General features: G+C 37.2%; 2 protein-coding genes across 2 annotated transcripts in view; one reads left to right on the top strand and one right to left on the bottom strand.

Moving 5' to 3' along the window:
- Positions 1-25,223, bottom strand: part of LOC137400288 (E3 ubiquitin-protein ligase HECTD1-like) — a 54,981-nt gene that overhangs the window by 11,231 nt on the left and 18,527 nt on the right. Inside the window, exons 19-31 of the mRNA XM_068086619.1 lie at positions 24,674-24,881; positions 24,100-24,286; positions 23,786-23,979; positions 22,401-22,544; positions 21,548-21,727; positions 20,777-20,940; positions 20,407-20,583; positions 17,132-17,403; positions 14,926-15,046; positions 11,687-11,896; positions 3,444-3,644; positions 1,590-1,777; positions 1,175-1,297 (exon numbers count right to left, since the gene is read on the bottom strand). Coding sequence (XP_067942720.1) covers positions 1,175-1,297; positions 1,590-1,777; positions 3,444-3,644; positions 11,687-11,896; positions 14,926-15,046; positions 17,132-17,403; positions 20,407-20,583; positions 20,777-20,940; positions 21,548-21,727; positions 22,401-22,544; positions 23,786-23,979; positions 24,100-24,286; positions 24,674-24,881 — 2,369 coding nt within the window. The remainder of the gene's footprint in view (positions 1-1,174; positions 1,298-1,589; positions 1,778-3,443; positions 3,645-11,686; positions 11,897-14,925; positions 15,047-17,131; positions 17,404-20,406; positions 20,584-20,776; positions 20,941-21,547; positions 21,728-22,400; positions 22,545-23,785; positions 23,980-24,099; positions 24,287-24,673; positions 24,882-25,223) is intronic.
- Positions 4,322-5,672, top strand: LOC137400289 (uncharacterized). The gene is made up of 4 exons (XM_068086620.1): positions 4,322-4,386; positions 4,528-4,669; positions 5,283-5,471; positions 5,569-5,672. Exons 1-4 carry the CDS (start codon positions 4,327-4,329, stop codon positions 5,604-5,606), a joined length of 429 nt encoding a protein of 142 aa, XP_067942721.1. The 5' UTR covers positions 4,322-4,326; the 3' UTR covers positions 5,607-5,672.

The raw sequence follows: 25,223 nt of genomic DNA, 5'->3' as shown, positions 1-25,223 counted from the left end.
TAAGTTTGTGATAGAATGAATAGAGGTAACGTATCATAACATATAATATACATGCTTTAAATCATTATAATATATATTGTTTATGATTTTGGTGCTTTATTTCTCATTTCAATAAATTTTTTACACTTTTACCTCCTGAACAAAAACGTCTCATGAAATTTTAGACATTGGATGATAGAAACTACATTGGGTGTTAAGTCAAATTTCGACATCATATGCTAAAAAGCACTGGTAATCATAAGTTGATATTTAACTATGCTTGTATATAATTGAGCACCACTATTCATGCTGGATGAGTAAAACCACAAAAAATACCAATTACTATCAGCAATACTTTGCCGGTATGTCTATGGTAATAATATAGATACGTGTACCAGAAACGCGCTGCAAGCCAACTGTAACAGAGAAACTGCATGATATAGATCTGGCATAGACAGGTGTATGACACGTTTATTGGTAAAAAAAGATGTCTAACTTGATGGTATTCCTCCAACAACAACCTATACACGAATACTATAACTCTATGATATTCCTCTAACGGACAACTCTATGATATTCCTTTAAGGGACATATCATAGCTCTATGATAATCCTTTAAGGGACATATCATAGCTCTATGATATTCCTTTAAGGGACATATCATAACTCTATGGTATTCCTATAACAGACATACCATAACTCTATGGTACTCCTCTAACGGACATACCATAACTCTATGGTACTCCTCTAACAGACATACCATAACTCTATGGTACTCCTATAACAGACATACCATAACTCTATGGTACTCCTCCAACAGACATACTATAACTCTATGATATTCCTATAACAGACATACCATAACTCTATGGTACTCCTCTAACAGACATACCATAACTCTATGGTACTTCTCTAACAGGACATATTATAACTTTATGATATTCCTATAACAGACATACCATAACTCTATGGTACTGCTCTAACGCACATACCATAACTCTATGGTACTCCTCTAACAGACATACCATAACTCTATGGTACTCCTCTAACAGACATACTATAACTCTATGATATTCCTATAACAGACATACCATAACTCTATGGTACTCCTCTAACGGACATACCATAACTCTATGGTACTCCTCTAACGGACATACCATAACTCTATGGTATTCCTCCAACCTATACAAACATACCATTGGCTCATTGTACATCTCATCGTCAAGATTCATATCGTCTTCCTCTTCCTCTTCATCATCATCTTCTGTGTTCTCTTGCTCCTCAGCCATGTCATCATCTTCTATTCCTTCTAGCAGCGCCTGTAAACATCAGTGACGTCTGATAGCAAATGACAATGTGTGATAACCAATAATGGGTTTTATCTATTTTATGTAATGGCACCGTAAACTGAGTCTCCAATCACAAGCACTGAATGACGATGAGATAGCACAAATTTGATAATAAGTTGAACTTTCCTACTTGAAGATTGGGCTACACATTCTCTAACATTCAAGTGGTAGGATGAGCACCGACGCATCCATTTAAAAGCTTTCAAGCAGTACCTACATTTGATAAAGAGCTTAAAATAAAAGTAAATTTAAGGTGAAATACCTGCGCTTGGCACGAATCTAGGAAGTCGGCTTCACTGTCACTAGAGTTGGTTAGAGATAGAGCCATAGTCTGAGAAAGAGATAACAGGCTTTGTTGCTGTCTTTGACCGGCTGAGGGAGCATTTGTCCCTGCGGGGCTACTGGAGTTGTTCAGATTGGGAAAGCTTTGGGCTGCACTCAACAGAGTATCTAAAAATCATTACACATGTGTTTTAATGGTGCCATGCCATGTCCATCTCTAGATGTTTTTTCACCAATATATGACAGCGCACAATTACTGGCTTTTCTTCCATGCTTCAAATGGATTCAGCGCTTCTTTCACGCCGAATCATAAAACCGGTCAAATCCGAACGAATTTGATGCCATTTCGCTTCACTAAATTTGTGCGAAGACTTTCGCAGGGAGACCTTCCCCAAGGAGACCTTTCGCAGGGAGACCACTGTTCAACGACGCAAAACCGCTCACTGCTGATGGATTCAAATCGATAATATTAGGCTAAGCTCTCTCCAGCGGAGGTAAAAATTCAGGGCATTTCATCACTTCACCACACAGGTCTCTTCTAACAACTATCGCAAACGATGGCTGCTCATGCGATGATAATGAGATAATTACCTTTTTATTTATTTCATTGTAACAAATTCTGTTGCTGTGTTGTAATATAGAGGGCAGCGGTAAAGAAAATACTCATCAGTTATCCAGGCTGAGTTAGCGCAACAAGTATTCAAAGCATGAATTGCAAAGCGATCGTGACCCAAAAGCGAGTCTATTTAAAGAAGTTCCATTTGGAGGAGTACATCGCTAGTCTAGGAAAAATTGATAAGTGCAACTCTGAACCGTTGGAAAGGTAAGGTGCGAATTCATTAGCAGAGGTCAACTCCGAATCCATCCGAAGCATGGAAACCCAGTAATTATAGTGTTAGCAGTCAAGCAGTAAGCAAATCCTCGTGTGGTATACACATGTTTGTTTTTTGCATCCTTTTTAGTATTGGTTATGAGGAAAGTGTGGGGCCTGCCCTAACCCTGCTGACAGATCAACAGTTCATATGAAAGCCAGCATGTGTTAAAGTTGTACTTTTTCAATAATTCATTTCAAGCAGATGACTGACAAGTGATGGCTAGTAGTTAGCGAGTGACTGCTAGTGGCTGACTATTGACGACTAGTGTCTGACAAGTGAAGACTAGTGTCTGACAAGTGAAGACTAGTGTCTGACAAGTGATGGCTAGTGGCTGACAAGTGACGGCTAGTGGCTGACAAGTGACGGCTAGTGGCTGACAAGTGACGGCTAGTGGCTGACAAGTGATGGTTAGTGGCTGACAAGTGACGGTTAGTGGCTGACAAGTGATGTTTAGTGGCTGACAAGTGATGTTTAGTGGCTGACAAGTGAAGACTAGTGGCTGACAAGTGAAGACTAGTGTCTGACAAGTGACGACTAGTGTCTGACAAGTGACGCCTAGTGTCTGACAAGTGACGGCTAGTGGCTGACAAGTGATGGCTAGTGGCTGACAAGTGATGTTTAGTGGCTGACAAGTGATGTTTAGTGACTGACAAGTGATGTATAGTGGCTGACAAGTGATGGCTAGCGGCTGACAAGTGATGGCTAGTGGCTGACAAGCAAGGAATACAGAGGGTGACAAATGATGACAAGTAAATAGCAAGTAATGACTAGAAAGCAAATATTGATGAAATCTAATAATTTAAGTTAATGGCCATAAGCAAACCTGACCAAAATAAACAGACTATCAATTACACAACAGAAAGTAACGTTTGGTAAATGTTTGATACAACAACACATGCCACAGTCTCACTAGTTTCAACTCCATAAACTTTGGATGAAATGAGAAACCAGGGACTGACCTGTTGTGGCACGATTACAACTCAACGCCCTGAGAAGAGTACTCGCTGTAGTGTGAGACTTGTTATTGCACCCAAGGTTACGACTAGCGAGATTCGCAAAAGATTCGAGCAGGCTCATCGTCTCCTGTCGACTCGATGTTAAATTAGGAACGCTGACACTCATTGAGCCACTTTGACCTCCCGAATTATTGCTGCCCTGACCTACGAATAGATGCAAAAGTAAGATTAATCTTTGGATGATTGCTAAAAAGGCTAATGCAGTAGATTAAGTTGTGCAAAACACTGCAACTGTGACATAAAATAACTACAATTCTAAACTTTGTAAAAGTTACATACATAAAAATGACTGGTATAACAATGATGTATTCAACTTTGAGCAGTTTGACTAAAGGATTATGTATGAGGAGGTGCTAGTCAGACAGTATAAAAACTGCAGGGTATAAGCAAAAATGGCTGTTCAATCACAATCTAAAGGATAAGCATACTTTGAAAAACTTTAAATTAGGAAAATATCAAAAACTAATATTGGCGAACAAGAAATACATAACAAAACCATTAAAACTGATTGTTTGGTAAGATTCTCAATGATTAAGACTAGTATCCTTCGCTACAGATGGGTATAGCTACCAATAAATTGAAAAATTCCATTTATTTGAAATAAAAAAAAAAAGATTTATTATTTTCTATCGAATCAAATACGATTACATGCATTTAACACGAAATGGTGAAGGTAGACTATTGACAACAATTTGAAATTAGCAATAAACAAGGCATGCGTCACTTGTGTGGCGCAAGAAGAGCGTAATTGCAAGGACCACATGTTGACTCCCATAAAATATTTGAAAGCAGTATGAGACATTCAGTACCACAGCCCAATTTCAACATGAAAGGTGTTATATTTGCTGTTTTTGCCATCTCTGTCGCGAATGCTTTCCTTGAAGAGGTAGGTTATACTTGTATTATTTCAAAAGGTTGTGAAGAGCGAGCTTGCCCGTGTTAAGAATCTATCTTAAAGTATTAGTTTATCAATTATAACTTCTTGACATAATTAAATAGAATAAACTGGTTGCCTTTGTTGTTCTAGTTGATTCTGGACTGTGACACAGATGATGACTGCAAGTTGGGAATTCAATGCTGTGTGCCAGAACATAGATTTTTTATAGTTAGCAAGCGTGAGTCACCGCCTGACGATATTCTTGAACCTGTCAAGCCGAAGAGGCGACAAGGTGAGCACGGGTGGGGTCTATTAGCAGCGATCGCACAAACAGACAAAATTGATTATTTACCTAAAAGCACCAGCCCCTACATCAACGCTGATGGTAGGAGCATCTGCCCCTACCATCAGCTCTCCTACAGGGGCACCTGCCCCTATTATCAGCTGTGATGTAGCTGGTGCTGAATATGATCCAGCCACATGGCCCGGTGAGATGGTCATAAGAGTCGAGTAGAAATGCTATTAATATTTTTCAATTGGTTTAATTTTAATGTAGCATTGTATATGCAGCAATGTAACATTTGTATAACATAAGAATCAGAAACAGATTTTGTTCACTGCATGAATTATCAATTTGAATTTGACTTGATTTCGGTATCGACTACTTCTATTGATGTCAATGAGTTGCGGTTAACATCGTAGTTGTTTTGCCTGGCTATACTGAGTAACCAATCACAGAAATTTTACATGTGATGTTTAGAAAGCAATACACCTGCATTGCGATCTGATACAGTTACCGCTACGGTTACATACTAAACTAATGCTTCATTTCATTACATTTGCCCTGAAACCCTCTCCATACCCAAATAAGAACTCGTAACTGATAACAATTTATTTTGAAACAGGAAAATGTGTCAACTATGTGAAAGTAGGAGAAAGCTGCCACTACCCTGCATTCGCTGGATGTGGGTGTGAACCAGACTCTCAGTGTGTCTACTATCCCGAGACAGGAACTACTACAAATTCCATTCCAAGAATCCCACCACATATTCCAGCTGATGGACTTGGGAAAAGAGACTTCATTGATAGACCTGGTATGTTTGAGCAGACAGGTTACTAAAAGACCCTGCGGATACAACCGACCATCAGCTCATTTGTTCAATTCATGGAATGTCCATTTTCATATTTCAGGTGAGTCCTGGTGTGAGAGGAATACTACTAAGTCTTAAGCCACAAGCAAAATTCACAGAGGCCAGCCTGCCTCGAAATGAAGACAAGCACCTTTACTCTATACCATATTAGCAAAAACCTTTATTGGGCAGCTAACTACAATGCCTCAAATAAATGTTTATCAAAATGAGCAATTGAATATTGCGCCTGTTTTCAGCATGGGATAAAGACAACTGAATGTGTCTTTTGAAGCAATGTTTGTTCTAGTATCTGGTTTGGGATGTATGGATGGCAACAATGAATAGGTGTTCTCGTCAGTTGAGATTTGCTTTATTCGTTTTATTTAAAGAGATAATACTATTGCTTGTAGCAAACCTGAAACAATGTTTACCATTGATACTAATAGTGTTTTAAAAGTAGGAATGTCGACTAGCAAACAAATTTACAATGCACTTTAGTTTCAAAACAGGATGCAACTACAAGCGGAAACAAATCACTTCCTCCTGCATCTTATCAAATGGCTATTATTAATAATAGCGACTGAAAACAAAGGAGATAAATCCTTTGACGTTGAAGCAGCGTATGTCATCTCCCAGACAATATTACCGAGATAGGATGAGACCAGCAGAAACGAATTCTGTCTCAAACATGAAGGTGGTAATACTTGCCTTTGTTGGTGTATCAATTGCCAGCGCCTTTCTTGAAGGGGTAAGTCATGTTCAACCATACATTTGAATACACCAGACTTACATTATTTACAATATCTCTTGTGATTACTTACTAGTAAAGCTCTGCATATTAATACATGAAGATGCACAATATTCGCACAAACGAGAACTGATAGTTGCAGAGCAACTGCGAAGCAGACAATGACTGCGATGTTGACTCGTGCTGCGTGGAAATGTCAAGGTTTTTCATTATGAGCAGAAGAGAACTTGGCAAGATGCAACCAAAACTTGGAAAGCTACTGGAACCAGTGATAGTAGGTAAGCGATAGCCCAGATGACATTCTATTGTATAGCCCATATGACATTCTATTGTATAGCCCATATGACATTCTATTGTATTGCCCAGATGACATTATATTGTATAGCCCAGATGACAATACCAGACTGAAACTACAGAAAATATTAACAAAGCTGACAACAAAAATAGACCGGTGAACGATTCTGAGACTGAAAGAATTGTTACTTTTGACATTGATTTGCTTTAATCTATGGACACGCCAGCTCTTTGCAAAATATTATCCTTATCCTCATCCTTATTTCATAGACCCAATGGCCGGAGGAAGATGTGTCAAATACGTTCCGACCAATTCCAGCTGTCACATGCTAGGATTTGCTTCGTGTGGATGCGAACCAGGTAATTTAGTCATAACATAACTTCATAACATATGTATTATGCCACATACTGATTATTAGCACAAGTTTTTTTAATCTTTTACTAGGAAGCAAATGTGTCTACTATCCAGAGAAGTTGAAACTGCTGCCTCAGCAGACGATAGAGCTCTTGCCTCATCAGAAAATAGAGCTGCCACCACTAGACAAAAGAATGATGAGGGAGAGACCTGGCAAATCCATTTGTGAATCCAATACAAACTAAAAGTTGCTCAAACCACTTCTAGTTTACACATTTATAACTATATCTGCTGAGAGCATCAAACTTTGCCAATATACAAACAGGCCACCCGTTATCATGTGTCGAATGACAGCAGTCTTTTAATGCATAGAAGAGAAGATCATTAGGTAAAATAGAATTATAGAAGGTAAAATAGATTAACCAATCCTGCTCATCACAGACCAATCAAATTTGTTAGATGCTATAATGATAAATACTTTGCACGACGTGTTGCTTGAGAACTGACAAAAAAAGACAGCAAATAAACAATAGAGCATCAACAGGTAAGTAGAAACAAGGTAACATGTCCACAGCTCATTAATAAATTGTATATGGAATACCGACACGGCTATTCTTACAAATCGGAACAATATAATGCAAATTACGCATACATAATTCTAGCGCAGTTTTGATGATAACACAGACACGAGTCTTCAATGTTTAGTTGTGCGTAGTCACAATTGAGATAAGCAACAGAAATTACTCCTAATCCACTGGAAACAACTACTTATGGCACACCTCATTAGCTGTGGACTACGGCTTGAAATTCAATGAACCCAAAATATTAAGACAAGACCAAACATACATTAAGAGTATGGACCCTTTTAAAAAACTAAACGTCAGGAGAAATCCTAAGACAATGAGACTAAACTTGCCACATAATCTACAAAGGATATCATACTAAGAGAACGGTTTAGAGGTGATTGAACTGACATGGCCAAATATAATTTAAGCAGCAAATAGACTACCTAAGCACTTCAGCTGTAGCAGGAATCTACACAACTAGTGTAAGTCTGTAGATGTTATTGTTGTTATGAGCTTTAAAACCTTCTTACGATATTTTTGCAAATACAGTAAGCGCCCCTACAATGTATATAATCCGTTCCAGAAACGTATGTTATAGGAATTTTACATTGAACTAACAGTAAAACACGGGTGGACTGCCTGATCCGTTCCATGATTGTTCCAAACTCACCACTTTGGCTATACAAAAAGAAAAACTTGACATATATTTTTTAATTTGTTGGTTGTATCGTCACTACAGCATTATTGGTTTGGATCGACAACTTTTCTTAGCAAGCTCACTGGTTTTATAGACCAGGATTGCGGTAATTTTACAATAGGTTGACGGGGAGCTCACATAATCGACGTTCTTTTTCAACGATTTGCATGTTCTTTAGAAACAGCAGTCTAATCTGCAAAGTATAACTAATAACAAATATTTTATATGTCTACAATAAAGCAAAAGAACAAAACATTTTTACTATAAAAAAATGGTACTAACTGTTCATTGTCTATCTGTATCCGGGAGTCAAGGTTACGATAAAAGAGGGCTAATGACGATACTCCAACTCGTGTCATTCAGATTGGTAGACCAACGCTATAACACCTACGTCAATCGATTGCCTTGCCTTCAAGTATTTATGAACAATTGCCCAGCTACCAATTCTGTTTTGTCGACACATCTGATGATCTATCATGACAAACTAGAATATCATGAAAATTGTATATATAATAGATATAACGCTATTAATACACATGTCGTTTTTTCTCTTGTAAGTCCAGCGAAATAAGTTAAAATTCTAATCAATTTTGAAAAATCCCTGACTTGACACTTAATTGTTACGTAGTACGAAACAAAAATCTTTGCATAGATTTTTTACGTTATCTTCAATTTAGGAAAAACAAAAGTAAAACGCATTGTAATCACAACTCCTAAAACATTAATTTTAGGAGAAAGCATGAATATAACTTTCATCTTTTAAATAGCTTTGTAGCGCAGCACCAAAGCACAAACTTTATAGACTAGAAAGTTTGCAAAAACTCTTGAAAATTAATTGGGATAAGTTGAGACTAACGATATTTGGCTACTAAAAAGATTTGAAAACAATCCCAGTCAGATGGACAATGAAAACGGCTTTTCTGCTAATATTTTGATAAACGTTTTTCTACAGATAAATAGTTGAAATTTAACATTTTTAAAGCTATGTCTTATGCCTTCCACTAACTTCTACACACATTTCCTTAGTATTTAGCGACACCTTCCAATAAATATTACTCAGACTGAATGATAGGACTCTACATAGGCCGCAGCAGTGGATTTTTCTCGACCATAGTCCGTCATAAACATTTATAGCAAGTATAGACAACATCCTGAGGTAATCGCGTATAGAAAATGCCTTATATATGCCAGTTTGCACCCACTGACCGATTGAAATGGTACTTTGTGAGCGGTTCGTAGCAGCTATGACTGAAATGCTTACCCACATATCTCCATTAAAATGATAAATCTATGACACATGCGAGTTCCCAGGCTTATTATATTAGATAATTTACCCATCTATCTCATTCGACCTTGGTAAGATGCGGAGAGACCAACATGAGAAACTTATTGACATTGCTAATCTGTTGCTGTCTACCTCAACCCTCTTTGGTAAGCATTACCAGCTCCCATTTCTATTAGCGGTACTTTCAAATAACAGATGAAACGGATTCCTGTTTTCAGTTTACAAACGCTATCAAAGAGCTTCATGGGACCACACAAATAAAAACCATTATATAGTTTTTGAAGTTTACAAATTACATTTCAAAACTACTTTGATGTAAAAAATTTTTGAATCAATTTTTGTCGAATATTACAACCTATTGTTTTAACCTTTCCAGCTAAACTTTGTAATTGCTACCTAGGTTTGAAGAATGCTACACCATCGTTCATGCGAGTTAGACTGATAACAGGCGCTTTATTCAAGTTCTGTAGGGTGGGGCGTGATGAATGTGGAGACACAGCGTGCTGCGTGGCCAACTACGCTTTTGAGGATATGAGCAGGAACATCATGCCTAAAGATGGCAACGGTGGGTGCGAATATCACTTCAACAATGCAATGGTGTCAATATCATTGCCGCAAATAAGCACCGCTACCATGATTGAATCTATTAAATTATTAATAGATATATATAGATATATATATATCTTAAAGTTTGATGTTCGCTATTTCTCAAAATCCTTCCCACAATGCCTAAAAGAGATACGATGCTCGCTCTTTCAGTTCAGGGTTATTTGTTATTGTGAAAACGAAACCGGAAACAGATAGGTGATAAAATTTAGCCGATGACAAGGTTGAAGTTTAGTAAAATACATACTAAAACTTAGCTTTAAGCTAAATTCATTTAAGTTGAAGTCAATGTTATACGTCTGTGTCGAAGGTAAAAACCCGCAACCATACCTTCTGCACATAGTACATTGTAATGTACTATGTGCAGTACGTAATTTTATTACAGATCATAACCACTATATACACTAAAGTTACTGTAGGTAACTATAGTTGCTAAGGTTAACATTATCTTGTTATTAATTTTTAATATGTACGTATATCGAATTTGGATGATTTTTACCAGAGGGTGTTTGCATTAGATAATTACTATGGTTTTCTAAACCACTGTATACAATATATTTTCGCCTTACCATGCCAACACTGAAACAAATTAAAATTATATAATTGTACACCAAATAATTTTTCAATGTAATGGTAGCAAAACAGACTATATTTAGCCATTACTTGCTAATGATTTTACATTTACATTTAAACACCATTAGTTTTATTTTTTCTCTTAGTGTATTTCAACAAAACATTTCTTTCATGATATGAAATTTAAAAGTTACAGTTGTTTGCTAAGTTTGAAAACCTTTACAGTTGTTTTATTTTTTTTCTCAATTTATTTGAAGTGCACAACATATTTTCCTCATGATATGATGATTGAAAGATAAGATGGTAACTGTTGTTGTATGTTAAATAAAAATAAATTTTCTATGCAAAGAATTTTTTGATTACCCTGGCAACGCCGGGCACTCAGTAGTAATAAAATAAATGACAATATTTCTTTTCTTCTATTATTTTCTACCTTGTGCTTCATCGTATCATTGCCAAACATGTTGTCAACACTGCCTTAACACAGCCCACATTGTAAGAACAAGAACGTTTCAACAATCAATATGAAACAAAAATATTATGAGAATGGAAAGCTAATCTATAGTAAAAACACCTGAAGACATATATAATCTAATTATGCTTTTGTTTGACAGATAGAGATTTGGAAGGCAAATGTGTGGAGTACATAAAAGAGGGTGAAAGTTGTCACTATCCAAAATTCGCATCATGTGGGTGCGAGCCAGGCACAACTTGTGTGTTTCATCCGAATGCATCCAACAAAAGACAAATTGACTTCAGGGGGGCCAACTCCTGGTGTGAATCAAGATCGGCTGAAGGTTACCTTGAACTATTTCCAAAATAAACATATACTGTCTGCTTGTGAGGCTTTTAAGGGTATTAGATAATTTTGAGTTACTCAATAAAATAGTTATTTTTTTATTGTTTTCCGTTATTTGAAGCACTTGGTAAGAATAAGATTATGCCAAGTATTAAATTATGACTAGGAGATGTTGGTAAAGATGCATTAACCGAGTGCACAAGTTTTATTTGAAATGTTAAATCCGTTTCCTCACTCCTCCCAACAGCACACAAACCTGCATTCTGTTGTTTGTTGTTCACGACTGCACTCTTATTGGCTCGTCGAGCTGCTCTCTCAGCCAGTCGTCTATAAAGTTGTTCCTCTGACAGCGAACTCCATTCAGCCCACTGTGTCTCATCCTCCTCATCATTCATGCTTGCCTCCCGTCGCGGGTCCCTTTCATTCATCGAGCCTCTTGGAGCCGGCTCTCGGTTGTTAGGAGTGCCTAAAAAAGACATCGCGATGTTAGCAAAAATACAAAAAACATTCCAAAAACTTATTATTTTGGAGACGACAGTAGTAAGAGTAATGGTCGAGTATTATGCATGTGCCTTTGACTTGTTAACAGTAAAGGAAAAAAAGACATATTGCTTCTTAACATTTGACTGCCACTACATCCCGCAACGGAAACCTGCAGCGGAAGGAGAACATATGAAGGTTGAGAGACTAACCCACCTGTGACAAGTTAAAAAACCCCAAACCCTGTGTGGTAGCATGTGTCACAATGCTACCACACCAGGTAACATGACACATGTTTGTGTCAGCATGTCAAAACCATAAAGTAAGACATAATTATCGTTTTTATGCGTCGTGTGTTTGCACTGCTGGTCCTTGAGTAACTTCCCCTCATTTACATGTACCATTTACATGTAGATGCTGCTAAGAAATTGTAATATCGCTAATCTCATGTGAAGCACTTTTAGCCTTGCTCTAGGAGGTTATTCTAACTTGATCTAGGAAGTTATTCTAACTTGATCTGGGAGGTTATTCTAACTTGATCTAGGAGGTTATTCTAACTTGATCTAGGAGGTTATTCTAACTTGAACTAGGAGGTTATTCTAACTTGATCTAGGAGGTTATTCTAACTTGATCTAGGAGGTTATTCTAACTTGATCTAGGAGGTTATTCTAACTTGATCTGGGAGGTTATTCTAACTTGATCTAGGAGGTTATTCTAACTTGATCTAGGAGGTTATTCTAACTTGAACTAGTAGGTTATTCTAACTTGATCTAGGAGGTTATTCTAACTTGCTCTAGGAGGTTATTCTAACTTGCTCTAGGAGGTTATTCTAACTTGCTCTAGGAGGTTATTCTAACTTGATATAGGAGGTTATTCTAACTTGATCTAGGAGGTTATTCTAACTTGAACTAGGAGGTTATTCTAACTTGATCTAGGAGGTTATTCTAACTTGATCTAGGAGGTTATTCTAACTTGATCTAGGAGGTTATTCTAACTTGAACTAGTAGGTTATTCTAACTTGATATAGGAGGTTATTCTAACTTGATCTAGGAGGTTATTCTAACTTGAACTAGGAGGTTATTCTAACTTGATCTAGGAGGTTATTCTAACTTGATCTAGGAGGTTATTCTAACTTGATCTAGGAGGTTATTCTAACTTGAACTAGGAGGTTATTCCAACTTGAACTAGGAGGTTATTCTAACTTGATCTAGGAGGTTATTCTAACTTGATCTAGGAGGTTATTCTAACTTGATCTAGGAGGTTATTCTAACTTGAACTAGGAGGTTATTCTAACTTGAACTAGGAGGTTATTCTAACTTGATCTAGGAGGTTATTCTAACTTGATCTAGGAGGTTATTATAACTTGAACTAGGAGGTTATTCTAACTTGATCTAGGAGGTTATTCTAACTTGATCTAGGAGGTTATTCTAACTTGCTCTAGGAGGTTATTCTAACTTGATCTAGGAAGTTATTCTAACTTGATCTAGGAGGTTATTCTAACTTGATCTAGGAGGTTATTCTAACTTGATCTAGGAGGTTATTCTAACTTGATCTGGGAGGTTATTCTAACTTGATCTAGGAGGTTATTCTAACTTGATCTAGGAAGTTATGTATTAACTCTTTCGCGGGCGAATTTTCAGGACTATATCAGACTCTTCTGGGCGAATTAATTTTCCGGGAAATCAATTTCTTTTAAAAGGTTTATACATTCTTTTGTATGTTATTGTGTGTATATATCTATGTATAAACATGCATATGTATACATGAATATGTCCAGATGTACATATATCTATATATTATAAATGAATAGAAATGTATAACAAAAATATTTATAAATGTAGATCTACCAAGATAAATATATATATTGTACATCTTTTTATGATACAAGTGTTCACTTTAATAAGCACGATTTCTGTATAATATATCCAAAAGCATTCTCCTTTACAAAGGCCTACATCACAGTCTTTGCACCATGCGTTTATTCTTGTCTTTTTGTACCAATCACACAGCATCTACTGGAGTAAATACTGGACCTATCACTACTACAAACTGATGAATGGTAGGAGATTTATCTCTCCTCATATTGGTAATATTCTTCCAGGCACTGGCATCACCTCATCATTACTGCTACCAGCTTCTTGATCAATATCACTCCCAGATGTAAAATAATTACAATCACAATTTGAACCTGATTCATTGTCATTTTTGGCTATTAAATCTAAAAAGTCATAGTCAGCTGTGATTTTCTTAGTAACTCCGGTACTAGTACTTGCTGTATTAGAATAACCACGGAGAGTTCTCTTAGAAGTCGCCATGACGATAAACTAAATTAAAACTCTTGAAGCTTTCAGTAAATAACGGCTAAAACAGAACCAAAAATAAATAATTAAAAATTATTTAGAACGATATACTAATTTTTTTTTCAATTTTTATTCATTTATTGCTGCTAAAAATGTGTAAATAGAATTTTTTTTAGAAGCTAACCGAAGCCAATATATCGTAGCTTGCTATCCAACAAAAAAGTAAACAAAAACGGCTTTTAGCAAACCAAAAGCCGCAATAAAAGAAATATGTTAATATAGCGAAAAAAATGTCGTTCTGCCCGCGAAAGGGTTAAACTAGTTCTGTAAAAAATAATAAGGAAAATGATATATTGATTTATCAGACCAGATCACTAACTGTTCGCTCAAAAATGAAATCATTCTTTTTTCATTAAGAATTAATAATTAAGATGATAGGCAAATTAGTATAGTCCTAATCTCTAATATCAGCTGACATCGGTTCACATCAAATGTGACTTCGATGGTTTGCATTTCACTATGTGGATCCAAAAAATTATTTTAAGAAAAACGTAGTCCAAACTAAAATAAAGTTGTCTATTCTAAAACCGTTTCCGCAAAATGTGTGACCTTTGCTGTTGTCAATGTCCTTTACCCACAGAGAAATAGTAGAATCAAGAGTGGTGTCTAGTGAAGTCAGATAGCATGACAATTGAGAGACAATCAGGAGACTCACTTCCACTGCTGCCACCAGAACTAGAGGTGACACTGGTTCTGACTAAAGGGGTAGAGTCCAGAGAGACATCAGCAGCTGCCTGAGACAGGTCCATCATCTTCTCTGCTACAGACTCAGCTGTCTGAAATAGAAACTTTCCTTCAACTTTCCAAGTAAAGCTCAACAGTGATTCTTATACAATTTATCAAATGTGAGAAATTCCTAAGTCCACATTTTTAAGAAAGCACTCTCAGAGTAGCTATTTCGTAGAGAGTTATCTTGCCTCCGGGTTATTAGCATAGCAACTAGGACAATGTTACAATCTTTTAACTGAAAGTCAGCATATTTATTTTTGCACTCCATTACCAGCTATTAGAGTTGCCCCGATTTCAATATCGGAATCGGTATCGGTGCCGATATGGGTATTAAGTATCTGAATCGGTATCGGCCGATCTTTTCTTAAAAAATCGGACACTTCAGATACTTTTTACATATCAACTATTTAGCAGAAACCTGTATTTTAGCCTGCTACTTTAATAACAAATCATCAGCTGCAAGTTCCTTGCTTTTATCTAATGATTTCCAAGCCTGTCACACAATCTATTTCATGTCTATAGCCTAATAAACATCCACACAGCTGCGCAATATTTTGGCTTTAGTCAGGACGTAATCACCAAGTGCAGTATTTCCCAATTACAGCGATATGATTTGTTGCAGTCAATCACGAACAAGAGATCCATAACGAGCAACAAAAATGTGGTGTAATGTTTCTATGTACTAGCATGGCGAAAGTAATTTGAGCAGTTGATGCATAAAGTTATCTATCTCTCTCTCTTGATCCCGACGATATGATGTATCGTTTGTATCGCATAAAATAACCTCAGTGGCTTTTCGGTGTTTAGCCTCCCCTCCATCATCTGTAGCGCGTGAGTCCTTCAGTACGACTGGCGACACCGATAGTGATAGAAGATAAAGACGTCTCACTGAGATAATTGAATCACTAACGGTAATTAAAAGACGCATTTATTTGCTTTAGACTTGTACAGGCGCAGCAATTTGTTCAGCTGTAGAAGAGAGACTGCATTATCACAGAGAAAGCTGTACCACTAACTGTAATTACCATTAATAATAACATATTTCAAGAAACATGGACTGTTTTGTTATTAGATGCACGGTATGTCAGTATGTGAATATATATACATGTATATCTTTTTTCATAAATACAAACAAATAAATACATTAATATTTATATTTTCTTTGCATTATATTTATACTTCCATAATAAAATGAACAACTATCTATGCAACACAAAAGAATCTGAATCGGATTATTTTTCATTAAGAATCGGTATATCGAATCGGTATATCGAATCGGTATCTGAATCGGCTGGTGAAATTAGAATCGGGGCATCTCTACCAGCTATATGCCTAGTACTGATACTATCATCAGGAGGAACCACCACACATTTGTAGGTAATTGAATACTTACAAGTTCAACTCTTTCGCTACCAAATTAATTTGTTTACCGGAACATAATTACATATTCGGTAGAACATAATATTTGGTAAGGATGTGTATAAATCATAAAAAAACAAGATGTAAAAAGAATGTTTTGATACTAAATTAATCAGCATAAAATTTTACATCAGCTGAGGCCATAAAAAATGTCACTAATGTGTTGCTGAATGAGCTTTTTGTGACTGTGAAGATGTCCGAGTCAAATGATTTATCGATAATATTAGAGCTTACAGCATAATTATTACTAATAAAAATAAAAAATATCACTCTTAGTAGTACTCAAATTCCATAGATTTAAAATTAATGAAACCATTGCTGTAACGCGTTGGACACAACTAGTCATTGGACACGAAGAAATCCTGATGCTAAGCAAACTTTTCGCAAAGCAAAACAACACTCAGGATGGGTTTGTATTTATAATTTCTATTGGCTCAATACATGCAGAAAATTGTTTCCTTTCACTTATGTACCGATATGATAGGTTAATTAATCAACTACTCACAAATCAGAAAGGTTTTGCACCAGACGGCTCTTGGCCATACTCAAATGCTTTGGCAAGCGGTACTACGCGGCTTGTGGTAGCGAAAGAGTTACAACTAAAAACCGAGGGAACAAAACAAGATTTTTACATTTGTATTTGGTGAAGCCTTAGGTCAAACTATAGTACAAGTGAGATGGAGGTAGGACTGGAGAAATGATTTTCTACTCACACTTTTTATCTGTTTGGTTATATTGTCAGCAGAGGCAGCCTGGTCCGTGCTAGCTACAGACCCTTCGGCGACTACTTGACTTGTTTCACTCAAACTCGGGGTTGAACTGCTCTTCTTACTGAGCACAGAACCTCTACTACTACTACTATCAGGTGGAGGACGCCTCAGTCTCTCCGGCTCATGAGATGGAGCTAGGGCTAAGTCAAACTTGCCCTCTGCCCCCATACGATAAGAATTGGAGCCACCATTATCCCAATTGACATCGACCCAGCCTGCAATGTTGGTGATGAGGTGACACGTTTTTGTCCGTACAAAGGGTGAAACATTCTATTTTTATGAAAAATAGTAGCATAATGGCTAGTTTTAGTGATACAGAAATGCTGATTCCAGGGCACTGCCAGACAATGATGACAACTGTAGCAAGTAGACTTGGTGCAGAGATACTGAGTCATATGAGAGCTGTAGGAGGCATATGCCAAGCAACTCATCTCCATGAGATAATACAGTTCCTGTGGGTACTGTTACACGACATGCTAAGGCAAAGCTGTCTGATCAAGCCAACACTTGGAAACTTCTTACAAAAAGCAAGCCATTCACCCTTACAATAAACATGGGATGTTGATGCCCTTTAGCTTTTTTTCTTTCGCCACAATAAAGGCACAATTTCGTCCAATTTGATGTTTTGCCTTTAAAGATGTAGTTGCGTCAAAAATGAAATTAGGACCCATAAAAGGCTAAAACATCAGCTACAATTTGATGCCATTTTTGTCTTTGTAGACCAACCCTGTCCAGAGATATATGCGTTTGAATGAGGCCCTCTTTTAAAAAGCTCACGTTCCAGCGGGTGGCAATTTCGTGACGTCACAAGCTTGTTATCTGAAACGAAACCACAAGCGATAAATATGAGGTCGATTCGTTAGCCAATCATGCGTGCGAAATTTTTATATAGGCCGTAATAAATGTTATCACTCGTAAAACGCGTTGTCTGTGATCTCGAAGATTCTCCTAATTATATCTCATTACTCGTTACTGATTCAACGCGTTTCAACAATTACTAAGTTATACATAGTTTTAAAATGGCTTCAAGTTCGAGCGACCGCTACTCAGAGTTATCTGAGCAACTTTTAGTAAAAGATTAGAGTAGACAGCCTATGGCCAAAGCTGACAGGCGTCAGCAGCGTTTTGCTGCAGAAGAAGACAGAATGGAGGTAAATTAACTTAGAGTCTTCTATACTTTAGTAAATGTAATATTTTTTATAGTCATAAATACATATACTAATTAATAAAATGATAATTCTTTGCTATCTCCAATCATCGTTTCATAGCTTATCTGCCGTTTTACCTAGCTGTAATATTTTTTTCGAATTTTCTTTGGTAAATTAGAGTCATGATTACAAATTATTTTCACTCGTAGGAAGTGGGTAAAATCGATTGATCATTGCAAATCTTTAATTTCCAGAACCAAAGCTTCGAATCGTTGGCTTGGCGTACTTGTGCCTTTATTAAATGTTTATTCGTTTTTAAAATTACACTCGCAATCTATTTAACTCCCAATTTGGAAGCTGTCAATAGATACGCTTTAGAATGACATATATTTATTGCATTTTTTTTTACTGATTACAGAATGTTTATGTCGTCCCACCAGCCGAAGAAGCTTTGTCAGTGTGGAAACTGCCATAAAGTGGAAAGAGAGACTTGAATGCGTGCTGCATAAGCCATGATGTTTTGTTTGAGTTTGTTGCAGTAGATGAATTTGTCTTATTGTATCAGCTAATACTATCTGAGTGGCCACGACTTGATGAATATTTTTAATAAAAGTTTTATGCCGAGATGAAAATATTTTTGCTTGTAAAAATTATATAATAAAATAATATTGTTGAAGATAATGCAAAACATGATTTGCAGAATATTGTAGTGTATCGGATATGGTATATGGGTGTCCGCAGAACTGGAGAATGTGAGTTCAAATCCAGTTTGCAGCAGACTTCTCATTCTTAAAACTCTATCCCTGTCTATATTCTTTTCAAAGAGGTGGCTTGCTTATTTCACTTATCTAGTATTCGGTAAAAATACTACTAGCAAGAAACGAGTACGTAGGTAATAGGCGACATAATGTGGGCGGGGCTTATGGGAGGCTGTATATCGTTTGTATGGGTAGATGCAGAACTGTGCTGATACAAAGACCGCGTTCTACAAAAGTGACTTGACAGAATTACCGTAGACCGGTAGAATTGGTAGTCGGTACCCAAATGTTTACACAACATTTGGAGAAAGTGAGTAGAACAAATTTTCAATTTTCGTTATTTGAGGCCTTTTAAACATTCATAATAATGCATCTGTAGCAGGATTTAAAATTTTATTCTAGCCAACATGAGCAAATACAAAATAAGATATATGCCAATAGAGCCGTGTAAGACTAGACTTGTATCGCAAATAGCCGATGTGAATACGAGAGATAGAGACAGGTTGCCAAACGCGTGACATCATTTTTGGCGAGGCTGGGCACGTTTTTGTGGCCTGAGCGTTTTTACGGCGATCAGATTTTTTCGGTTTTAATCTTCAAATATCTTGGCAATGCGATCGCGTAACACAACAAACAACATATCAACTGATAGAGAAAAAAAAGCTTTCTTTTAAGATCAACTTAAATTTTGACACAACTACATCTTTAATGTAAATACCAAACAAAAAAGGGATACGCTTGTCAACAAAACTGCTCCATGACATTGAAAAGTGTGCTGCCTTTCTTTCAAAAAAACACCACACTTGAATTCAGCCACTCTGACGGAAGACAGAGGGTGGTGCAGTTGTCACCTGCTGACAACTGCTAATAGACTAGTTGGTCATATGGGATAGCAACTGGCACATGGCTGAGCACCTCGTCTAACAACAGCATATCATCAAAAAAGTCTCATTCAATTTCATTTGTTTCATGTTTCTAACTACTTCTGCAAAGTGTCACTTAGAGGAGAGTCATCTATCAAGGTGTCACTTAAGCGAGAGTCATCTATCAAGGTGTCACTTATATGAGCATCACCTAGACGAGTGTCACATAGCAAGGTGTCACTTAGATGAGAGTCACTTAGCAAGGTGTCACTTAGATGAGAGTCACTTAGCAAGGTGTCACTTAAATGAGAGTCACTTAGCAAGGTGTCACTTAGATGAGAGTCACTTAGCAAGGTGACACTTAGACGAGAGTCACTTAGCAAGGTGTCACTTAGACGAGAGTCACTTAGCAAGGTGTCACTTAAGCAAGGAATAGCTAAAAGTCTCACCGTTGTGCAACTCCCCGACTACTGTTCCCTCACCGGCCGGCTGCCCATCCTGGTCTCTCCACTTCCAGTCTATTCCTCTAATTACCCTTGCATTTGGCGCCATCTGCTTGAGTACGTGTGTCCTCAAGAGTCGTCTCTCCTTCCTTAAGTTGGCTTCAGCCTCCCGCGCTGCTTTCCCTAAACCAAACAGCTAGAAGATAAAGATCATTCCACAATTAGAAAGCATATTTTTAAATAACCCCAGCCTCAAAGAGAAATCTCTATTACAACGCGATATCTCATTCGAAGTACAAAACTGTTGACACCAAACGACCTAATGACAAAGCCACCTTTGAATGCTAAAACACTCCGTTAAACAATCTTCACTCACCCACATCATCACACCCTCCAGTAACAAGCCCGTAGAGCTCAAAGCCAGAGAGGCTGAGGTAGCTAGTTTGTCCGCTTGCATTTCTTCCGTTTTGCATGATTCGTATATGTCGCCATCCTTGCTGCTCGGTCTCCTTGCACTCAACGTGCCACGTAAAGGTCGATCTAGAGGGAGATGAAGGGCGTGATCCATAAGGGTTACTCAACTAGCTACAGACATTTCGACCCTTTGAAATTCTGGTTCAACTAGTTTTGCTGACACAGCTACATGTTGATGCACTTTAAACCTCTATTTGCGGGCTGAATGTGAACTAATCAACTCTTGCATCAAGCATCTTGTAAAATGTGATAATTGTAGGAGAACAAATAAGATATCTATAAGTGATGCAAGTATGTTCGACAAACTCTTTGCATCCAAGCAAGCAGTTACCAAATTGATCATTGCATGATTGACCCAACTTATAAGATAGTCATTAAAACTAATTGCCCCTTACAACTAAACATATAGAGAAGGCAATTCATTTGACCAGATGTGTTTTATGGCGGATTGAAGAGCATTGATTATGCAAGTTTCCTTAGTATTAGAAGCATACATTCCTGCCGAGTCAACCATTTGAAACGTCAACTCGCCACACGGCACTAAAATTAACTTTTCATACAAAACTGTCATGAGATTTGAAAGCGCTTCATATCTTTCCATAAGTGTGTGTATATAGAGAGGGCAAGAGTAAGGACATGAGAGAGGAGAAAGCAAATAAAACATGAGCCTTACCCAGGGTCATTCAGTGACAAGTCATTAATATGCTCCTTGAGTGTTGTCCAATTGGCTCCATCCTTTGAAACCTGGAAGAACCAATGTCGAAGGGCGGATTTGCCATAACCTCGCGAATGCCGAAGTGTGTAGGAAGAGGGTATGATCCACACTCCGAGATCAATAGAGAACCAAGATTTCCTGTATCAATATAAACACCGTTGAAGATGATTTGTTGAATTTATTAACTCTTTCACTACAGAAAGCCTTTAAAACGACTCGCCTTAGTACCTATACAAAAACATTGATCATGAATCACACAGTTAACAGATTCACCCAAAATTTTGCCACAATAAATTTAGAATAGTGGGTTGTGATTTCGCAAAAAATCAATGAGATCGTTTACTCAGAATTCACAGCACAATATCGTGGTTTCCAATTTTTTTATTTTCGGCTTAAGATGAATTTTATATGAGAGAATAGGTGTCTGGTTTTAGTCAAACTGCGAAAACGATATAATTTTATTGCATCTGGTCTCGCTGAACTAAAAAAATATTTAACAAGCCTTTCTTTGTCAAATGCATTGAACTTTCTGCGGAATTTTCTTTGAATTCCCAAAAGCTTTAGATTACGGCTCTATTGACAGAAACTAGCTTTTACAGCAAAAATACGGATTATATGTAAGCAAAAGAATTTTTGGCATAAAATAATTCCGTTAGAATGAGCGAAAAATTCTGTAGTGAAAGAGTTTAGCAAGGTGCAATATCTATATAATTACAATAATATAACACACAAAAATTGTTTGTCCCAACAAACAGATATAAGCAAATAAATGCACAAAGTATAAATTAATAAAAGAAAACAAAGAACCTACTTGTCATCGTTAGTGTGACAGTTGAGAGCACTCGTCTCTCTTGATAGAATATCTTCAAGTTTGCCATAAGGGAGTTGTCTGCCATCACTCGAGGAAACAACTACGACTCCATGAGCTGCTGGGTTGACCCATTCACTTCTCGTTCTAATAAATAACAAGAGAAATATTGCCGATGCCAGCCACTCAACAATAATAGCCGTTGCTGCAAGAGTATGAACACGTGAATGCATTTTTTGATTGGACTCAACTTGAAGTTGTCTATAAAAACTTAGTGACAACGAGTTGAATTATTCGAGGAAAGAAATTTAGTCACTAGCAATGTTTTCTTTCAGAAAACGCGTAGCCGGTTCACGTAATCAATGTGACTGTATAATCTATTAAAATAGCTGATTGCATCTAAAAAGAATGGTTAGAGGCATGCAAATGGGCCTCAAAATGTTAGTTAGTTTTGCTAACCAATGTTGATGTCAATTAACTAGTTTTTACAATTACTAGCGCTATGCATGTGCTGATGATACAATGCCCTTCTCCAAAAATTCAAACCATCCTAAAATGGCACATGCATTGTCAAGAACCTACCAAAAAGAGCACTTCTTTAAGCATACAAAAATGAAATCTAAAAAACTTCAATGAAGCCTGAAAGGTCAAACAGTGACCCTTGAAAGGTCAAACAGTGACCCTGAAAACATAGCAGAAAACATCCGTTAAAAATCTGGAAGCGTAACATCTAACAAGAACAAATCTAACATACTAAATTCATCTTTGTTTCGCACAAGCATATAGAACAGCATAAAAGTGTATGAAAATGTCTATTGCGTATTTTCCGAAAAAGCAGCTATATTTAAAAGTGGCTACCAAAATAGCTGATATAACCAATTATACATTTTTAACCATCAGCTTCCCTTATAATCAGCCTGTGCAGCAACATATGCTATTCATCCACAATCTGTCATATCAAGTATATCTTGAGAGTATGGAATTTTGACAAAAAACCTGATTAAAAGAAAGATGTCTACTTTTTTAGATTTACATGCCTGAGTTTACACTCCATTTGGCATGAAGTAAAGATGAAACTCTCCATATAAAATGGTTGCTTATCACCGACATGCTACGAATCTAGCTGATAAGGTACTTGCTATGTCGATAATATCCTTACATTACGAATAATCTGACAATATTTACAAAGTGGAATGACATCCCAACAGGAAAATGGTAACAGAATGACGGCCATCATTCCGAACAGGTAAAACTCATCTTTTGACACTATAGGCATAGGAAAAGCACAAAAGAACGATTGTTCTGAGGCGTCCTACTTAACTGCATGTTTGAAGGACCATAGATTTGCGGTATAAACATCTATGAGTGTTAAAAAGGTGAGGACATACTTGGCATTCGTGCCTATCCAATACATTAATCCATTCTCATCAAAGTCATGCTCATATCGCAGGTTGACTGAGCTGCCTTTGGCCTTGACCTTCTTGAGAAAGGAAAAAGTTGATCTCTCATAATCATACCATTGCTTGGCTACCATCTTTAACAGATATCTCTCCAAACTCAACACAGTGGCTAGAGGCTCAACCTGTAGTCAATTTAGACAAACAAATGTAAATTGCATTCCAAGTCAATTGTCATGCAAACTGTATTTCATGTCAATTGTCAAGCACACGAGTAACTCAACATAATAAAAAGCTTGAAATACCTTGAGTGAGCGTTCTGTGCGATCGATGAGAGTCGTCTCCTTTGCTGACCTTTCCAACCGAAACCGCATTCTCCTGTGGAGGATCTGCAGACCGTAATGAGTGCTCGAGTTCGCATCGTACATGTAGGTGGGCAGCTTCTCGATTGATTCTAGCACCGCAACTAGCCGTGTCACCAACTTGGAAGCACTAGAGAGAAGCAATGACATATACAGAGTGGCCTTGACTGACCAAAAGGTAAAACATGAGGTAAACCGTTAACATAAATTCACATCAGAATTTCTTATACCAAAACTCACGGTCTGATAAAGTTAACCCAATGGAACGAGTAAAACTAATGAAAACAAGTTACAAAAGTTTTTAACACAGAAAATAGCAAACACCTAGTGTGTAACAAGTACCACTAAGCACTAACTTTATAGTTTACAGCTGGATTAGAAGGTTAAACTCTGAGACATACTCCACTATTCTAAGCATATCTCCCTCACACACGCCTCATCACTTCTGAACTAAGACAGAGACATTAGTGGGCTAGTAGAGTAACCCTTTACTAACTCTTCGTTTCGTGTAACTCACTTTTGAGGATACTTGGAGAACACCTTCTTAAAAGTGTTTATCCTCTTTGAAAATATAGCCTTAGTAATGCCAGCTTCCTCGGGGTTAAGACTAGTGAGCAAGGTGGAGACGATTCCCGAGCTCTGTAACTCGTATGCGGCGACTGTGTGCTCATCAGAAAAGAGGATTGCAAAGTTGCTCAGAGCTTCTGTGAGGTCAGCTTGCCAATCTGTGAAACAAGAAGACATAGTAATTGGTCTATGTGTACCCGAGCTAGTCTGTAATCCCCATAGATATATAAACCCATAGATATATAAGGTTTATATATCTATGGTAATCCCCAACAGCCTAGTAAATGTAGGAGTAACAAGGACTAGTGGAAAGTTTTACGGTGTAATCATGAGTATACAAATAGCCCAGAGTATTCTTTATTTAAAATGTGAAACTTATGTAGTGACCATTAACGCATTCCTTCATGACCAATTGCTAGTGACCATATCCTTTATCAAATGGTTAACCAATGAACAGACATGGTAAGCAAACATATAGGGTCAAACTGTAATTGGTAAAC

This window comes from Watersipora subatra, chromosome 7, assembly GCF_963576615.1.
Source record: "Watersipora subatra chromosome 7, tzWatSuba1.1, whole genome shotgun sequence".
Taxonomy (NCBI): domain Eukaryota; kingdom Metazoa; phylum Bryozoa; class Gymnolaemata; order Cheilostomatida; family Watersiporidae; genus Watersipora; species Watersipora subatra.
The sequence above is the reverse complement of the archived record's forward strand: the minus strand, read 5'-3'. Positions and strand labels throughout refer to the sequence as shown.

Bases quoted from the DNA above. Each gene is read 5' to 3' on its own strand.
- LOC137400289 (XM_068086620.1), top strand. From the start codon at position 4,327: ATGAAAGGTGTTATATTTGCTGTTTTTGCCATCTCTGTCGCGAATGCT. The intron at 4,387-4,527 runs GTAGGTTATACT...TTGTTGTTCTAG, and splicing joins CGAATGCTTTCCTTGAAGAG to TTGATTCTGGACTGTGACAC. The intron at 5,472-5,568 runs GTATGTTTGAGC...TTCATATTTCAG, and splicing joins AGACTTCATTGATAGACCTG to GTGAGTCCTGGTGTGAGAGG.